General features: G+C 41.9%; 1 protein-coding gene across 4 annotated transcripts in view; it reads left to right on the forward strand.

Annotated features, from left to right (window-relative positions):
* The first annotated feature begins 7,413 nt into the window (after positions 1–7,413).
* The window catches only part of adgrb3 (adhesion G protein-coupled receptor B3), a 154,423-nt gene continuing 148,160 nt past the window's right edge, over positions 7,414–13,676 (forward strand). For 2 of the 4 annotated variants that reach the window (XM_058796225.1, XM_058796226.1), the window contains exons 1-2: positions 7,414–8,028; positions 9,811–10,576. In XM_058796225.1, coding sequence (XP_058652208.1) covers positions 9,826–10,576 — 751 coding nt within the window. In that variant the 5' untranslated portion in view covers positions 7,414–8,028; positions 9,811–9,825. The remainder of the gene's footprint in view (positions 8,029–9,810; positions 10,577–13,676) is intronic. The other 2 variants (XM_058796227.1, XM_058796228.1) reach the window with 1 other exon arrangement.

The following is a 13,676-nucleotide window of genomic DNA, read 5'->3' on the forward strand; positions in this document are numbered from 1 at the left end:
CCCCAGCGACTTAAGACTGGTTTTGTGGTCCAGGGTCACATATATCAATGGCAAATATGCTAATGTATAACCCCAGTTGCAAGGGTGCATGCCATCTCTTCCTGATACTGGAGGTTGAAATCATACAATAATACAAGCAGCACTGCAAGGCCAGAGACAAAGTTGAGCTGCACAACATCTACCGCTCGTTGCTTAGAGATTGACCTGAAAAAAAAGAAAAAAAAAAAAGAAAGAAAATACTTCAAATAAACTATTGTGGGTTCCATTGTGGTTCTGTTTAGTCGTCTATACATAGTTCAACATAACTATTAAACTAACTCTGAAATTTGTACAGGGAAATCCCATTTACAGGGTTCACCATTTCATTTCTTTTAGCCAAAGCAGCATTTTCTGGGTAGTGTTCATCTCTAGGGTGCAGTACTGTTTTCTTGAAATTGATCTTAAATGAATTTGATCATTGATAATATTTTGCAGACTGCATTGAGCTGAGAGACAGATGAACATCCTAGGGATTGCTTATCAAAAAGGAAAATCACATCATTTACTCACCTGGCGTTGTTCTAATGCAGTATACCATTCTTTCTTTTTCAGGCCACAAAAGGAGAAATTTACAAAAATATACCACACACACTCATCCATACCACAGCAGTGAATTGCGACCAGCACCAAGCTTTGAAAAAATATGCCAAAGTATCACAGAATGATCCCATGCAACACGTGTCATATATTCCAAGTTTTCTTTCTTCATATCCAGACTGGAACTTTGGTTGTCAGATGACAGTAAGACTGACTTCTTGAGTGATAACTTCTTGAGATGAACATAACAGATTTAATCACCTCAGAAAAAGTACGTACTTGTATTGTATTTAATGTCTCTAATTAATCATTATTGCCCACAACTTGCATGCTTTTGTTCTGTCGTGGCCTAAAGTATGTAAAAAAAAAATGTCCTGCTTGCTTCTTAAGATGTTGTGGTGTTCATTCACATTGTTTGTAGATTATGTCACTGCCAATACTTGTAGAAACAATGTGAATGAACACCACAACAGCTTAAGCAGCAAATTTAGCAAAACACAAAATTTGTCACTGCCAATACTTTTGGCCACAACTATAGATGTGAACTGCATAATAATAGGATCTCATGAATGCACAGTCGAGCACAAAAGACCAACATCAGTGTCAGGATTTTCATTAAACAATATTTTAAAATTACAGTTTGTTTTTCACCAAACCATATCATACTCCCGTCGCATGGGAAAATTCTGTGATACTATTGTATCTTTTTTAAATCTTGATGCTGGTCACTATTACTGCCGTTATATGGAGAAACGTGAGTAGGCTTCTTTTTTTTTTATTATTCTCCTTTAGTGGTCCCAAAAGCAAAGAAGGTCATACGGCATTAGAACAACACCAGGGTGCGTAATATGCGTCACGGTTCACGGGAATCAGGAACAAGGAGACGGGGAATGCACAAACGAGAGTCTTTAATCCAAATAACACACAGAGGCAGGGAAGACATTGAAGGACCAACAAACACTAACTGAAAGGACAGGTGGGAACAATGGCGGAGGCTCAGGAGGAGGACGGACAACCGGGAGGGGGCCGGCAGACAGAGACCAGGGAGGCCATGAAGGAGGGAGGAGACAGGGACCTGGAGCAGGAGGAGCCTGGCAGGACCCAGGCCATGATGATGGCCCACGGTAGAGCCGACGGAGGGAGGAGCCATGGAGGAGGGATGGCTGCCGACTCCAGGGGTCCGACCAATGGCGGCAGAGCAGGTGGTGGAGGAGCCCGAGGTGGAGACGGAGAGCCGACGAGCCAGGGGGATGCCAAGGATCCGGGGGGGCCAAGGTGGAGCAGAGTGCTCTGGTGACCGAGGCGAAGGCGGTGCTCCGGAGATCCGTGGCGGAGCTCCGGAGCGACTGAGGACCAAGGTGGAGCTGGCGGAAGGAAGGAGCCCAACTGAGCCGGTGGGATGGAGCGACAAGGTGCAGCCAGAGGAGCGGAGTCCTTAGGCGATGGCGGGTCGACACCCGACCAAGGCGGAGCCGGAGGGACGAGGGAGCCGGTGGAGCTGGAGGATCGACGGGTGACGGTGGAGGCGAGGGAGCTAGTAGCCGAGGTGGAGCCGCTGGGTCAACGGGCCGAGGCGGAGTCCGGGCCGAGGAGGCTGGAGGCGGAGATGAGGGATACTCCAGCCCCGGCGACGCTGGAGGATGGCAGTCCCGTGGGGCTCGCACCGCATCGATGGTGGGCTGAGGGCGAGTAGAGGGGCTGCCAGACGACAGCAGTGGAGGAGGCATGAGCGGGTGGGCATTTTTGAGGAGCAGGCACTGGAGGGCATTTTCGAGGAGCAGGCACTGGAGGAGTGGAGCTGGCTGACTTGGGGAACTCAGGAGATGGAGGGCTGGACGGGACCAGCGGGGACGACGGAGAGAGGAGAGGGGGCAGTTCGAAGTCCAGCTCAAATTCCCATTCAATTAAATCCTCCATGTCCAGCAGTCCCAGATGGATAATCAGCTCACCCTCAGCCACGGTGCAGAGGGCGGAGCTCCACTCCGCGCTCACACCGTCAACGTCTGGCTCCCTCGTGGTGGGCACTGTTGCCGGCTCTCGCACCTGATCTGACGGGTTGGGCTCAACTTCCGGGACGATCTTCCGCTCAGTCGCTCGGCTTCGCGCTGGCTCGCAGATCGTGGCGGGGAATGGCTCTCCGTCATCGGTGGGCTCGGGCTGATGCTCCGCACCGCGGGGAGTTGGTGGGCTGGGCTCTGGGTCTGGAGTGGCTCTGGCGAGATCATCCTCAGGAAAGACGGTGAAGGGCGATCCGTTTCTCGCCAGAGTCCACTCCACGAAGGCGGCGAAATCCCCCCCGAGGACCGTCCTCGGACGACAGCGCTCTGCACGCAGTGTTCAAGCTTGCATTGTAGAATGCGCAGAACGCGTTGTCCGGGTAGCAGGTGGCGTTAGCTAAGCACAGGAACAGTCTTGTGTGGTCCTCGAGAGATCTGTCCCCCTGCTCCAGCAGGAGGAGGAATTCGGGTCGGACATGGGGATCCATGGGGCACAACAGAACCAAAAAAAAAAAGAAAACCACTGGGTAAAACACGGAAACAAAACGGAGGGTACAAACACGGAGGTTACTGTATTCGGTTGGTCCTTCTGTCACGGTTCACGGGAATCAGGAACAAGGAGACGGGGAATGCACAAACGAGAGTCTTTAATCCAAATAACACCCACAGACAGGGAAGACATTCAAGGACCAACAAACACTAACTGAAAGGACAGGCTTTTAAACTCAGGATAACCAGGGAACTAAGGAGGCACACCTGGAATCAATTTAACAATTAGACTAGGAGACAGAAACTGGGCCACACGGAACACATGGGGAGCAAAACACAACAAAACAGTCCAGGGGCGTGACAATATGGAAGCATATGGGTAGCAAAATTCAATTTGAAATGTAATATGCAAAATGGCAATGCAATATGTAAAATGGCAATGTATTTCTATATTTAAATTTACATTTTCCCATACATATGTGCAATATTTAGTGCAAAATGAAAATTCAGTTATGTAATTTACATTTGCCATTTCCTACACTAGTTTTAATATACAAATTAAAAACATATTTTAATGCTTTATAAGTTGCAAAATTAAAATGAAAATGTATTACCCAGATTGATTAGCTATGTTTTACATGTCCAAGCAAAAACTGTAGCAAAATTATCATTTAAATGCTGTTTTTCCTAAATGCATTTAGACATTTAGGGTAGGACACTTGGGATTGCATTTTCATCATAATTCCGCATGATAATTGTAGCAAAATGCAGTGAGAATTTCAGAATGCACTCTGAGCCAAAGGTGCAGCAAAAGGGTAGCAAAATGGTGATTTAAATGTCTTTTATTTTTATTAAATGCATTGACACTTACATATAAGACGTTTCAATTGCATTTTCATTTAATATCTTTAATATCTATTAAATTGTAATAATATTTCACAATATTAGGCTACATTGTTTTCTGTATTTTTGTTCAAATAAATGCAGGCTTGATGAGCATAAGACACATTCATAATGCTGCATAAATATCAAAAATTGCAATATTTAAAGTCCCTTCACGTCACCATTCCGTCAGCCTACACTTCACATAATAGGCCTGTAGGTTGCACTTGGGCTTAAATAAATATTATAGTTTCATCAAATAGTGAACAGAACGGTGTATGTCATACATAAATAGATAAGTGAACTGAATAGCCTAGTCATCTATTTTCTCAGCGATGTAATTTGATTTATAAAATGAGACAAACCACAGATCCAGATCGCTCTACAAATAAGCTCGTCTGTCCCATGTCATTTTCAACAGATTTATGAATAAGAACAGAAAATAACTGCTCCTGTCCAATGAAATGTGAACTTCTTGTACCCGATCATGATTGGCTGGTGTATTAAAGGCTACATGACAAACGGGCATTATTGAATTATGTAATATCCTATTCTAAAACATATTATATATGGATTTTTAATTAAATCGACACACTAGCTTTGATTATTGATGACAAATGTTTAAAATAGCCTATTGTTTTTTGTTTTTTTTCCCTTCCGTCGAACCATAGGCACTCACTGAAAGAACATATATGGCTCGAGAGCATAGGCCTACCTTTCAACATTTGGGTACCAAAATTCGGAAGACCCTCGGCCAGGGGGTGGGGGGTGTTACATATAAGTACCTACATAATAAATAATTATTAATAAAAAATAAAAAGAATAATAACATGACTTACTCGTGTTTCTTTTTTATTATTATTATAACTTTTTTTTTTTTTTTTAGAAATTAAACAAACACCGTGGAACAAATTACATTACACTGTAACATTGTACATAACATTAACATTGTGTGTTTATAGTATGTGTTGCCCTTTTGTGCCTCGGCTGCACGAATGTGCCGCTGTGATTTAATATGCTGAGATATGTTGTTCTTCCCACCATGTCCGATATTAAAATTAGTGCGACACACTTTGCAAAAGGCGTGGGCGTTGTTTACATGACTTCGAGACAATAAATTAAATACTTCCGTCCAGCTGTTGTTAAATTTACATTAATATTTTTCTTTGCCGGAGCACCACCTGACTCTTCTCCTTCCATTCTGCCACTGATGGTAGTAGATTCAACTTCCCGCGTCTACTACTTGCGCAGAAATCTACAGCGCAACTGGTTTGTAGGTTGCCAGGTTGAGGTCACAAATGGTTTGAAATTTGTGTATTGTGTCGATTGTGTTAGGTGATGCGTTTCATACAAGATCTGGCAACTGCACAACCTTGGAATAAAATATTGATGTGATTATTCATATAACTAGATTTGGGCTATACAAATTACAGGAGTTTCCCGGGAAAAATAACAAAACGGGAGGGGGGCGGGAGATGGGTGTGAAATAAGGGAGACTCCCGGGAAAAACGGGAGTGTTGACAGGTATGCTCCAGAGCCTCGGTTTCCGAACAGACTGGAATATATCAGTCAGTTGAGCAAAACGCACACAACCCATATACACCTCAGATTGACAGATATGTAAAAATTAAACAGGAATTTTCCAACTTGAGCGATTAGTTACCGTTTTGTACAAATTGTCATGTTAATTAGAATTCAAATGCATTTTGTTTTATTGACCACAATATCATTGCTATTTGTCCGATAGGGGCACTTTTGAATAATTCTGAAAAAGGGCAGGGGCTGGAGCGTCCAAAGCCCCCCCTTCTGCACGTGCCTGCTGTGGTTGTTAAAAACTCACAGCTTTGATTACCAGAACTTTACTGTAAACACTTCAGTGATGATGATGTGTCCTTAGCATTATAGGAATTAGCGCCACCTGTCATCTCAGTCATGGATTGTAGTGAAAATGACCTCAAAGGACCTTGATCAGTATTAAAATTAGGCTCAGGGCCGTCCTTAGCTGATGTGGGGCCCGGTGCGAGATAGGGAAACAGGGCCCCTTCGGTCCGTTCGCCATGGGGCCCCCTCAAAAGAACTGGGCCTGGTGCAACCGCACCAGTTGTACCGCCCAAAGGACATCCTTGATTAATCTGCTGTATTTTTATTTATTTTTTTCAGTATTCTTCTTGTATATAAAACTAGGCCGTTAGGTTTACTGTAATGGCTAGAGGAAACTTTAAAACTGTACTGTAAAAGTATTATAAAATTAGGTCCCACTTTATATTAGGTGGTCTTAACTACTATGTAGTTACATTTAAATTAATCATTTGGTACAATGCACTTATTGTGTACATACATGTTTTTACATTGTACTTATATTTTTAAAAATACCTATATGTAATTACATCTGTAATTAATTTTTGTACTTACATGTATAATTACACTGTTGATCCATCCCTTACACCTTAACCCACCCTTAAACCTACCCATACCACCGAACCTGTCCCTAACCTTACCCGTATCCCACCTCAATATCAGCAAAAGTGTTGTGCAATACAGTATGAACACAAAAAGTACATTGTACTTATTCTTTGAAGTAAGTACATAGTAGTTAAGGCCACCTAATATAAAGTGTGACCTAAAATTATATAATACGTGAACTATTTTTTATTTACATATTTTAAACATATGGTAAGGCAACTTGGTGTATTCTGGTCCAAACTGCAGCATCTGAGAGACCATCCATCTCTAACATGTCCTCTGCGAAACCGGGGCATCAGATCCAAAGAGGAATCAGTGACCACAGGTAAGGCCATTTTTAAAGAAATCATCGCCTTTTGTTATTTGGTGAACTAGTTTACAGATCATCTAAAACGGCTATTTAGTTTCCAACTATGGTTTAGTATTGGACAATGTTAGATTACAAGTCAGTCAGAGAGCGTATTTGCGCTTATCACTAAATAAAGTAGTCTACTCAACCTACAGTAGCATAACTAACTGTAGCCTACACTGCACTGCGATCAGTTTTTTCTTGAATAATGACATAGTCTACTGCATCCCCATTTAGTAATGTAGCCTAGTTTAAAGTTCTTTTTTTAAATCCGAAATTCCGCCTTGTAAGTAAGCTAAACATTTTATCTGAAGTAACTAGCTTGCCCATGTGAATTAGAATAAAATAAAAATCCATGATAGTCCCGTCTGAATTCAAACCCATAATCGATGTATTTCCCAAGTCAAGCAAGTTTTGTTGTTCTTGGAAAATTATAACATTCTCTCAATGGCTACAAGTTTTTCAACGACCACAAATAATTAATACAGTAGTCTATTTTCTTTCTCTAGACCAAAAAATCCAATTCTTTGTGATGGTGCGATGATGAAAAAGATGAAGCAACTTCACGAGTTCCTGTACACATCTCTCAAAATCTTATGCAAAAACATAATTCCCCTGGAAACAAGCCTCTTATGAATTATAATTCCATTGGCTTCTGCTAAAATAGTCCAGGCGGTCGCAGAAAAGACACCGTGTCGTTAGTTCCAGTCCGAGGGACATTCCTCTGCCTTGATTTTCCCATAAAAAGAGTTTCTATGTTATCCAGGGGAAGGGGGGTGAGATGGTGAGAGACGCAGCTCGAGACGTCCATACGTGCCTTATCTTAGTGGCAGTGACGTGATATTGCAGCTCCAGTCCTGAGGCTCGGCGAGAAAGCGCTTTCCATCTCACTCCACAGCGAGTCAGCAGCATCCTCCATCCGTCAGGGATTGCGCTCTACCTGCTACCCGACCTGGGCATCTCTTGAGGGACGGGCAGACAACGACTAATGATCAGTCGAGATTCACAACATTTTTAGCCCTCGTTCTAGTGTCTGCTCACTTCTGTTGCGCTCTCATCACTTGGTTGCGTTGAGGTGGGAAGAAAAAAAAAGGAGCGAGATGATGATCCAGCCTGGAGTCTAATGCATTTTTGCTCATTGACCATCTTGTTGCTCTAGACTTCTATCATCGGCAATGGGAGATATCGATTCGCAGGGGAGCGACACGTTTCATTTCTAAAAGGATGTTTCCAAGTATGTGGGAAAAATAGCCATAGCTTTCAGAGTGCAAGGTAAGTCCTATTTGTTATTATCATCATTATTATTAATTATTATTATTATTATTATAGATAAGTAGATGGATAAATAGGTAGGTTTGAACGATAATGAGATGGCCCTCGCCCAAGTTTATCCCTCTTCAATGCATAAACGAGTTAAAGATCTGAGTTCCATAGTTCATCCTGATTAATGCAATACAAACTACGTCAATATTTCAAAGGACTCGAACGCTACCAGAGCCAGTGTGAAGTTAAACGATGATCGACGAGTTTCGCAGGAAAATGACATAGAATCGAGTTTGGCGCCGACTGTATATCGTAAAATCTGTTTTGGTGACCACATTCAGGTTTGCACCCCCAAAAACTAACGATTGACAATCACGCTAGACTTCTTGGGTTTTGTAAAAGAGTATGAATATGAAAAGACGTCGCTGCAGTTTTTAATTAATTATTTCTGTCGCTACGGCTTTTTCTAATCCGTTCATATTACTGATCGTGACGCGACGCTACAAACTGGAACGCTCCCGTAATAATCAACGAAAAGTGCAAGCGCGCGACGCGACATCGAATGTAAAGGAAAAGTAGCGCGCGATGGTTGCAATGTGCGCCAATACGGTCTCGTCCTATATAGTCGTGTATAACCTCTCTGTATGTTGCATCGCACGCGTTTTGCCATGTCGTACAAGTAGTGCCGCATTTAAGGTGATTAAAGAATGAAAATAAAGGCTCGGTTTGGGAATGCTGTGACACTGCACACAGCTGCAATGCCTGCAGGATTCATGCAAACAGGACATCGAATAGCTTTTCTCTTCTGCTTTCTCTCTCCCTCTCCGCCGCCTTTCTTTCAGACTCCTAGAATATTTGGGAATTCAACACATATGCACACATTATGATGAAATATGTACAGCAGATCGTCGCGGAGACAAAAGCATTGCATCAAAATCAAAGTTTTTGTCTCATGAAAATCATAGATTGCGTTCAGTAAGGGATTTAGGTGTTGAAAGTAACGCTGCTTTAATCCTTACATAGATCACACTATAGTCCATTCAGTCGATCGGAAACGATCTCGCTGTAGGCTATTATATAAAAGATGATATTTAGTAAATGTATATGTTTTTTTTTTTTCTTTTTTTTTTTGAATATAAATCCCAACAGTGTCCGAGCAGACAGATATGTAGATGATTATTATGCGGTCAGACATGTAGATCACTGCAGAATTGCGACACATTAACCTCGAGTGAATGAAAAACCAAAACGTTTATTGTGCCAAAATGTCTTTTTGTTGGTGACATGTAATGCCAGCCTTTTTTTTTTTTGTTTAGTTTTTTTGTTATCCTTCCAAACGAACGAGTCGCTACTTAATAAAACGACCATAAAGCTACTGAATGTCAATGATCATTGTGTCCGACACTGTCAGTCATTCAAACACTGTAAAGATCATTCAGTGTGTAATGATCATATCAAATGATCATTTGATCGCTAAATATCATGCAGTTTTATCCTGCCACAGCAGATACCCAAAGTTATTACCCCCAATTTATTAAACACCACAAGGTGGCAATGTTTATCCGAAATGTGTTACATTCCCATGGAAAGGATCATTTGAATCTCCATAAAATTGAGATGGTAGTTTATGATTGAAAATAGGCAGTTCAAACGAACAATGTAGGTAAGTGTGTGTTTAACACAAAGCTAAATTGGATAGTTATGAGATCTTAGACTGAATCTCTTTGACAAAGCATCACTTCAACACATAGGCTGAGAATAAAACGTAGTGCATCTCTGTTTCTCTTGCAGGCCAAATGACATAGGATGAAGGCTGTTCGTAATCTGTTGATTTATATATTTTCCACCTATCTCCTGGTTATGTTTGGATATACTGGTGCCCAAGATTTCTGGTGTTCCACTCTGGTAAAAGGAGTTATCTATGGATCTTACTCGATAAATGAAATGTTTCCCAAGAACTTTACAAACTGCACTTGGACGTTGGAGAACCCAGATCCTACCAAATACAGCATCTACCTAAAACTTTACAAACGAGAAATTAGCTGTTCTGAATTCTCTCTGCTGGCTTACCAGTTCGATCACTTCTCTCACGAGAAGATCAACGAGCTGTTGAGGATCAACGAGTCCATCGTGCACCTGTGTGATGACGCCAAGAATATTTATGTGTTTTTGCATTACGACAAAAATTTTGTGCAGCTTCGGCGAGTGTTTCCCTACGACTACAACGGATTGATGACGAAGAAGACAGAGGAGGAGGAAAGATCTGTGGTGGAGTTTGTGGTTTTAAACAAGGCGAGCCCGAGTCAGTTTGGATGTCAGGTGTTATGCACGTGGTTGGAAAACTGCTTGAAAGGAGAGAAAGCTGAATCGTGTGGAATAGTCTACGCTAAATGCACCTGCCCTCAACATTTAGGCGATGGGGAATCTGAAAGCGTGCTGATGCTCAGTAACGTGGTGTTGCCTTTAAATCCCCAAACCGAAGGATGCCTGACTCCTCAGGTGCGCTCGGCACAGGTGTGCAATCTGAGCGCGGAGGTGCGCCGCCCATCCAAGGAGGGTGAGTATGAACCAGACAGCTGCAGGCCTTTAACGCTGGAGATCATTTCACAGCTTAATTATATTGTGTCTTTATGATGCCCCTTTGTATTCCTCCACCCTTCCACATAAAAGAACACAAAAACAGCTCACTGTGCTCTGCTACTGATGTCTATGACCTTTTTTTGTTTATTTTTTACAACAATTTCTGGGTGTGCCGAACAGGAATGTCCTCTCTTGATGTGTTTTATGTTTTTTTATTTTATGTCAGAAGTGTAACAACCTGTATGGAGATTAATTAATTAACTAATTCATGTTTTTTTTTGGAACAGGGGTACTAAGTCTAATGTCATCTCTTTTATCATTTAATATAGTAAACCGTTGACATGATTATTGGAATTCAGAGTTCACTACTTAATTGCAAATCCAAACAAAAAATAAAAAATATATTCCTGAATACTGTTGGAAATGAACAGGGTCAAAGCACCTGACACCATACTTAGCCTTTTGGCCTAAACTTAATTGTTATGCTGCTGTCAGCCTCCATCAATGACAAGCGATCAGTTGTCCCTCTGCTGTCCAGCTTTGTCTCTTGCCACGGACGCTGGCAGCTACAGATTGCCACAAATGCCTTCGAAGGAATTTGCTCGCAATAAACATTTCTGATGGGGGATGATGCATAATGGACTTGTATCGAGGTCACCGATATTACAGCTAATTAGCATCTGTAACATTTCACAACTGGCACAAGATAGAGATCAACTGGAGGCAGGGATGACCCAGCATACTGTGAAAGGACAACAGCTCACAGAGATGGTTGGCCGAGAATGGATGCTGACAGTTTCACTTCAATCCCAGCACAGTGATTCAAAAATAATGAATAATGAGGTGGCGAGAGAGAGAGAGGGAGTGAGTAACCATCCTATAGCATTCCGGTTTCACTAGCTGAAAATAATAACCCCCTAGGGAGAAGGTGGCAGCTTTCCCGATCAAGCGGAACACGGTGCTTTGGAATTATCAAGGTTCAGTTGAGTTAAGTAGGCCCCCAATTTCGCTTTTCATCCCCCTTTTCAAATTAGCTTTATATTCCTTTCCAAACTGTGTCATATTCCATTTACGATCTCGTAACTGAGAGAGATTTTCATTTGGTAATGTTTTAAATATGAATCAAGCTTGAAATGAAGATTAAGCCATTGATTATTTTGTTCCCCAGTTATTGTGTGAGCATTTTATTATGTCACAGACTCTATAATTAATATCAATCCTTCTGTATCTATGAATTCTTAAACAGAAGTCTCATCTCAAGGCATTTCAGTCATCATTATAGGCACGGAAATATAGCTTTACCATTAAAAAGTAATGTTTCAGTATCTGCATGTTAAGAGAAGCTTAAATGCGCCAGCTTATTTTTTCTTTTTTCTTTTTTTTCCAAAGATTACACTGAAAGCTTCTATTTATAGAGCGGAGGCTTTAGTGGATTGCTATCACAGGTTTAAAAGAGCACATAGCCCGGCTGTAGTGTCAGAATGAAGCTTCTGCCCTCCCGGATGAGCGTTCAGCAGCGCACGCCTTCAAACAGCCACGACAAAAAAAGATCTGTACCGAACGGGTCCAAAATAAATGGTTGTCTTTGATATCCCTCACGCCTGGTTGTATGCATGGTAACAAAGTGTGGCCTTTGAATGGGGCGATGAGAGGATCACTAAAACCTGGTTTTCTGGTTCATTGCACTCTACAGGATGATATCCAGCAAGCCAGCAAAAACATGAGCTTGATTATACTTTATGATAACATCAGTGTTTGAAACGCTGCCTCGCCAAGGATGAAAGTAAAGTGTTTTGAAATGTAAAAACATATTAGACTTGCATAATGGATAATTATGATGCTGGTGCACATTAAATGCACTTGAGCAGGCATTAGCTGATTGCAGGAATATTGCAGTAACGGATTTATGGCTTTGTTGGTGTATTAACACGTTAGGTTTGTTGAACATGGCCTCAAACAGGTTGATGTTTTGACTGTAACTAACCAGAATTTCTGTAAACAGATCTGAATCTAAAACAGTCGTTTGTTTGAGGGCACATCTTTGATCAGCACTAATGTAACCAGGAAAGGCTTTTATACACTTTTAGAATGTTTGAATGAGTTGGAAGCCATTTTCAGTGTGGCACTTTTTGACAAAGGTTGACAAGAACGTTACCCACATATAAACAGCATTGAAATCCATCTCATCAGCCTTTATACATTCAAACTAGTGATTTCTGTAGAAATGTCAACCTTGGCCTTCAAAGCGCGGTTGGGAAAATGGGATGCCAAGGCTAGTTTTGCACAGCAAGGTAGTCTATAAAGCAGGCTGCCACAATTTATTCACAGCTCCAGCATTCAACTTGATATGACATGGTTGTCTGATGTGACATAAAGGACTTGAGGGTGAGAAAAAAAAAAAAAACAGATTAAATGGATTTGAATGAAGTTATTCTGGAATGTTGACCATTTGTGGTAAAGATTTTAAAGCATTAAAGCATTATTTTATATTTTTCCCGCTCCCGAGTCCTTTACATTGTTGATGCACCAATGTAACTCATATTTTACTTGGCATGGAGTTATTTTTGTACCACAGTCTTGTTATGGATGATCTTTTTAAGCAATGGTCCCCATAGGGCTCCTTGCTTTTGTGTGGTGGCCATATATGGGACATGCGGGCAATCCCACATTCTTATTATCAGCAAGTGGCATTTCTTCTCTTTATTTCTGTATCATCTCCTCTCCAGGCACAGTGACACTTGATGTGATGGCTCAAAGTCAAACGCACCGAATTGTGTCTCCTAAATTAGTCACAAATGAAGCCCTGCTGGAGAAGATGAGCAACGTCTCGAGGCTGTTTCTCATTACTCTCTGTCTCTCTCTCTCCACCACTGGTCTGCCCTCAGACAGCAGTGGCTTTTTGCTCTTTTGCCTGACCATTTCTGGAGAAGAAACTTGCCTGACTGCACTGCAGGGTCCAGGCCCTCTTGCACTCCGATCTGTGGGGGAACTGAACTGTCACTTTGTGCAAACGACCCTTGTCAGGCCCAGGGCTCCAGAGCGTGTTGCGGAGCAAGAAAGGGGAATTTGGCTGATGC

Source organism: Onychostoma macrolepis, chromosome 13, assembly GCF_012432095.1.
Source record: "Onychostoma macrolepis isolate SWU-2019 chromosome 13, ASM1243209v1, whole genome shotgun sequence".
In the NCBI taxonomy this organism is placed as follows: Eukaryota; Metazoa; Chordata; class Actinopteri; order Cypriniformes; family Cyprinidae; genus Onychostoma; species Onychostoma macrolepis.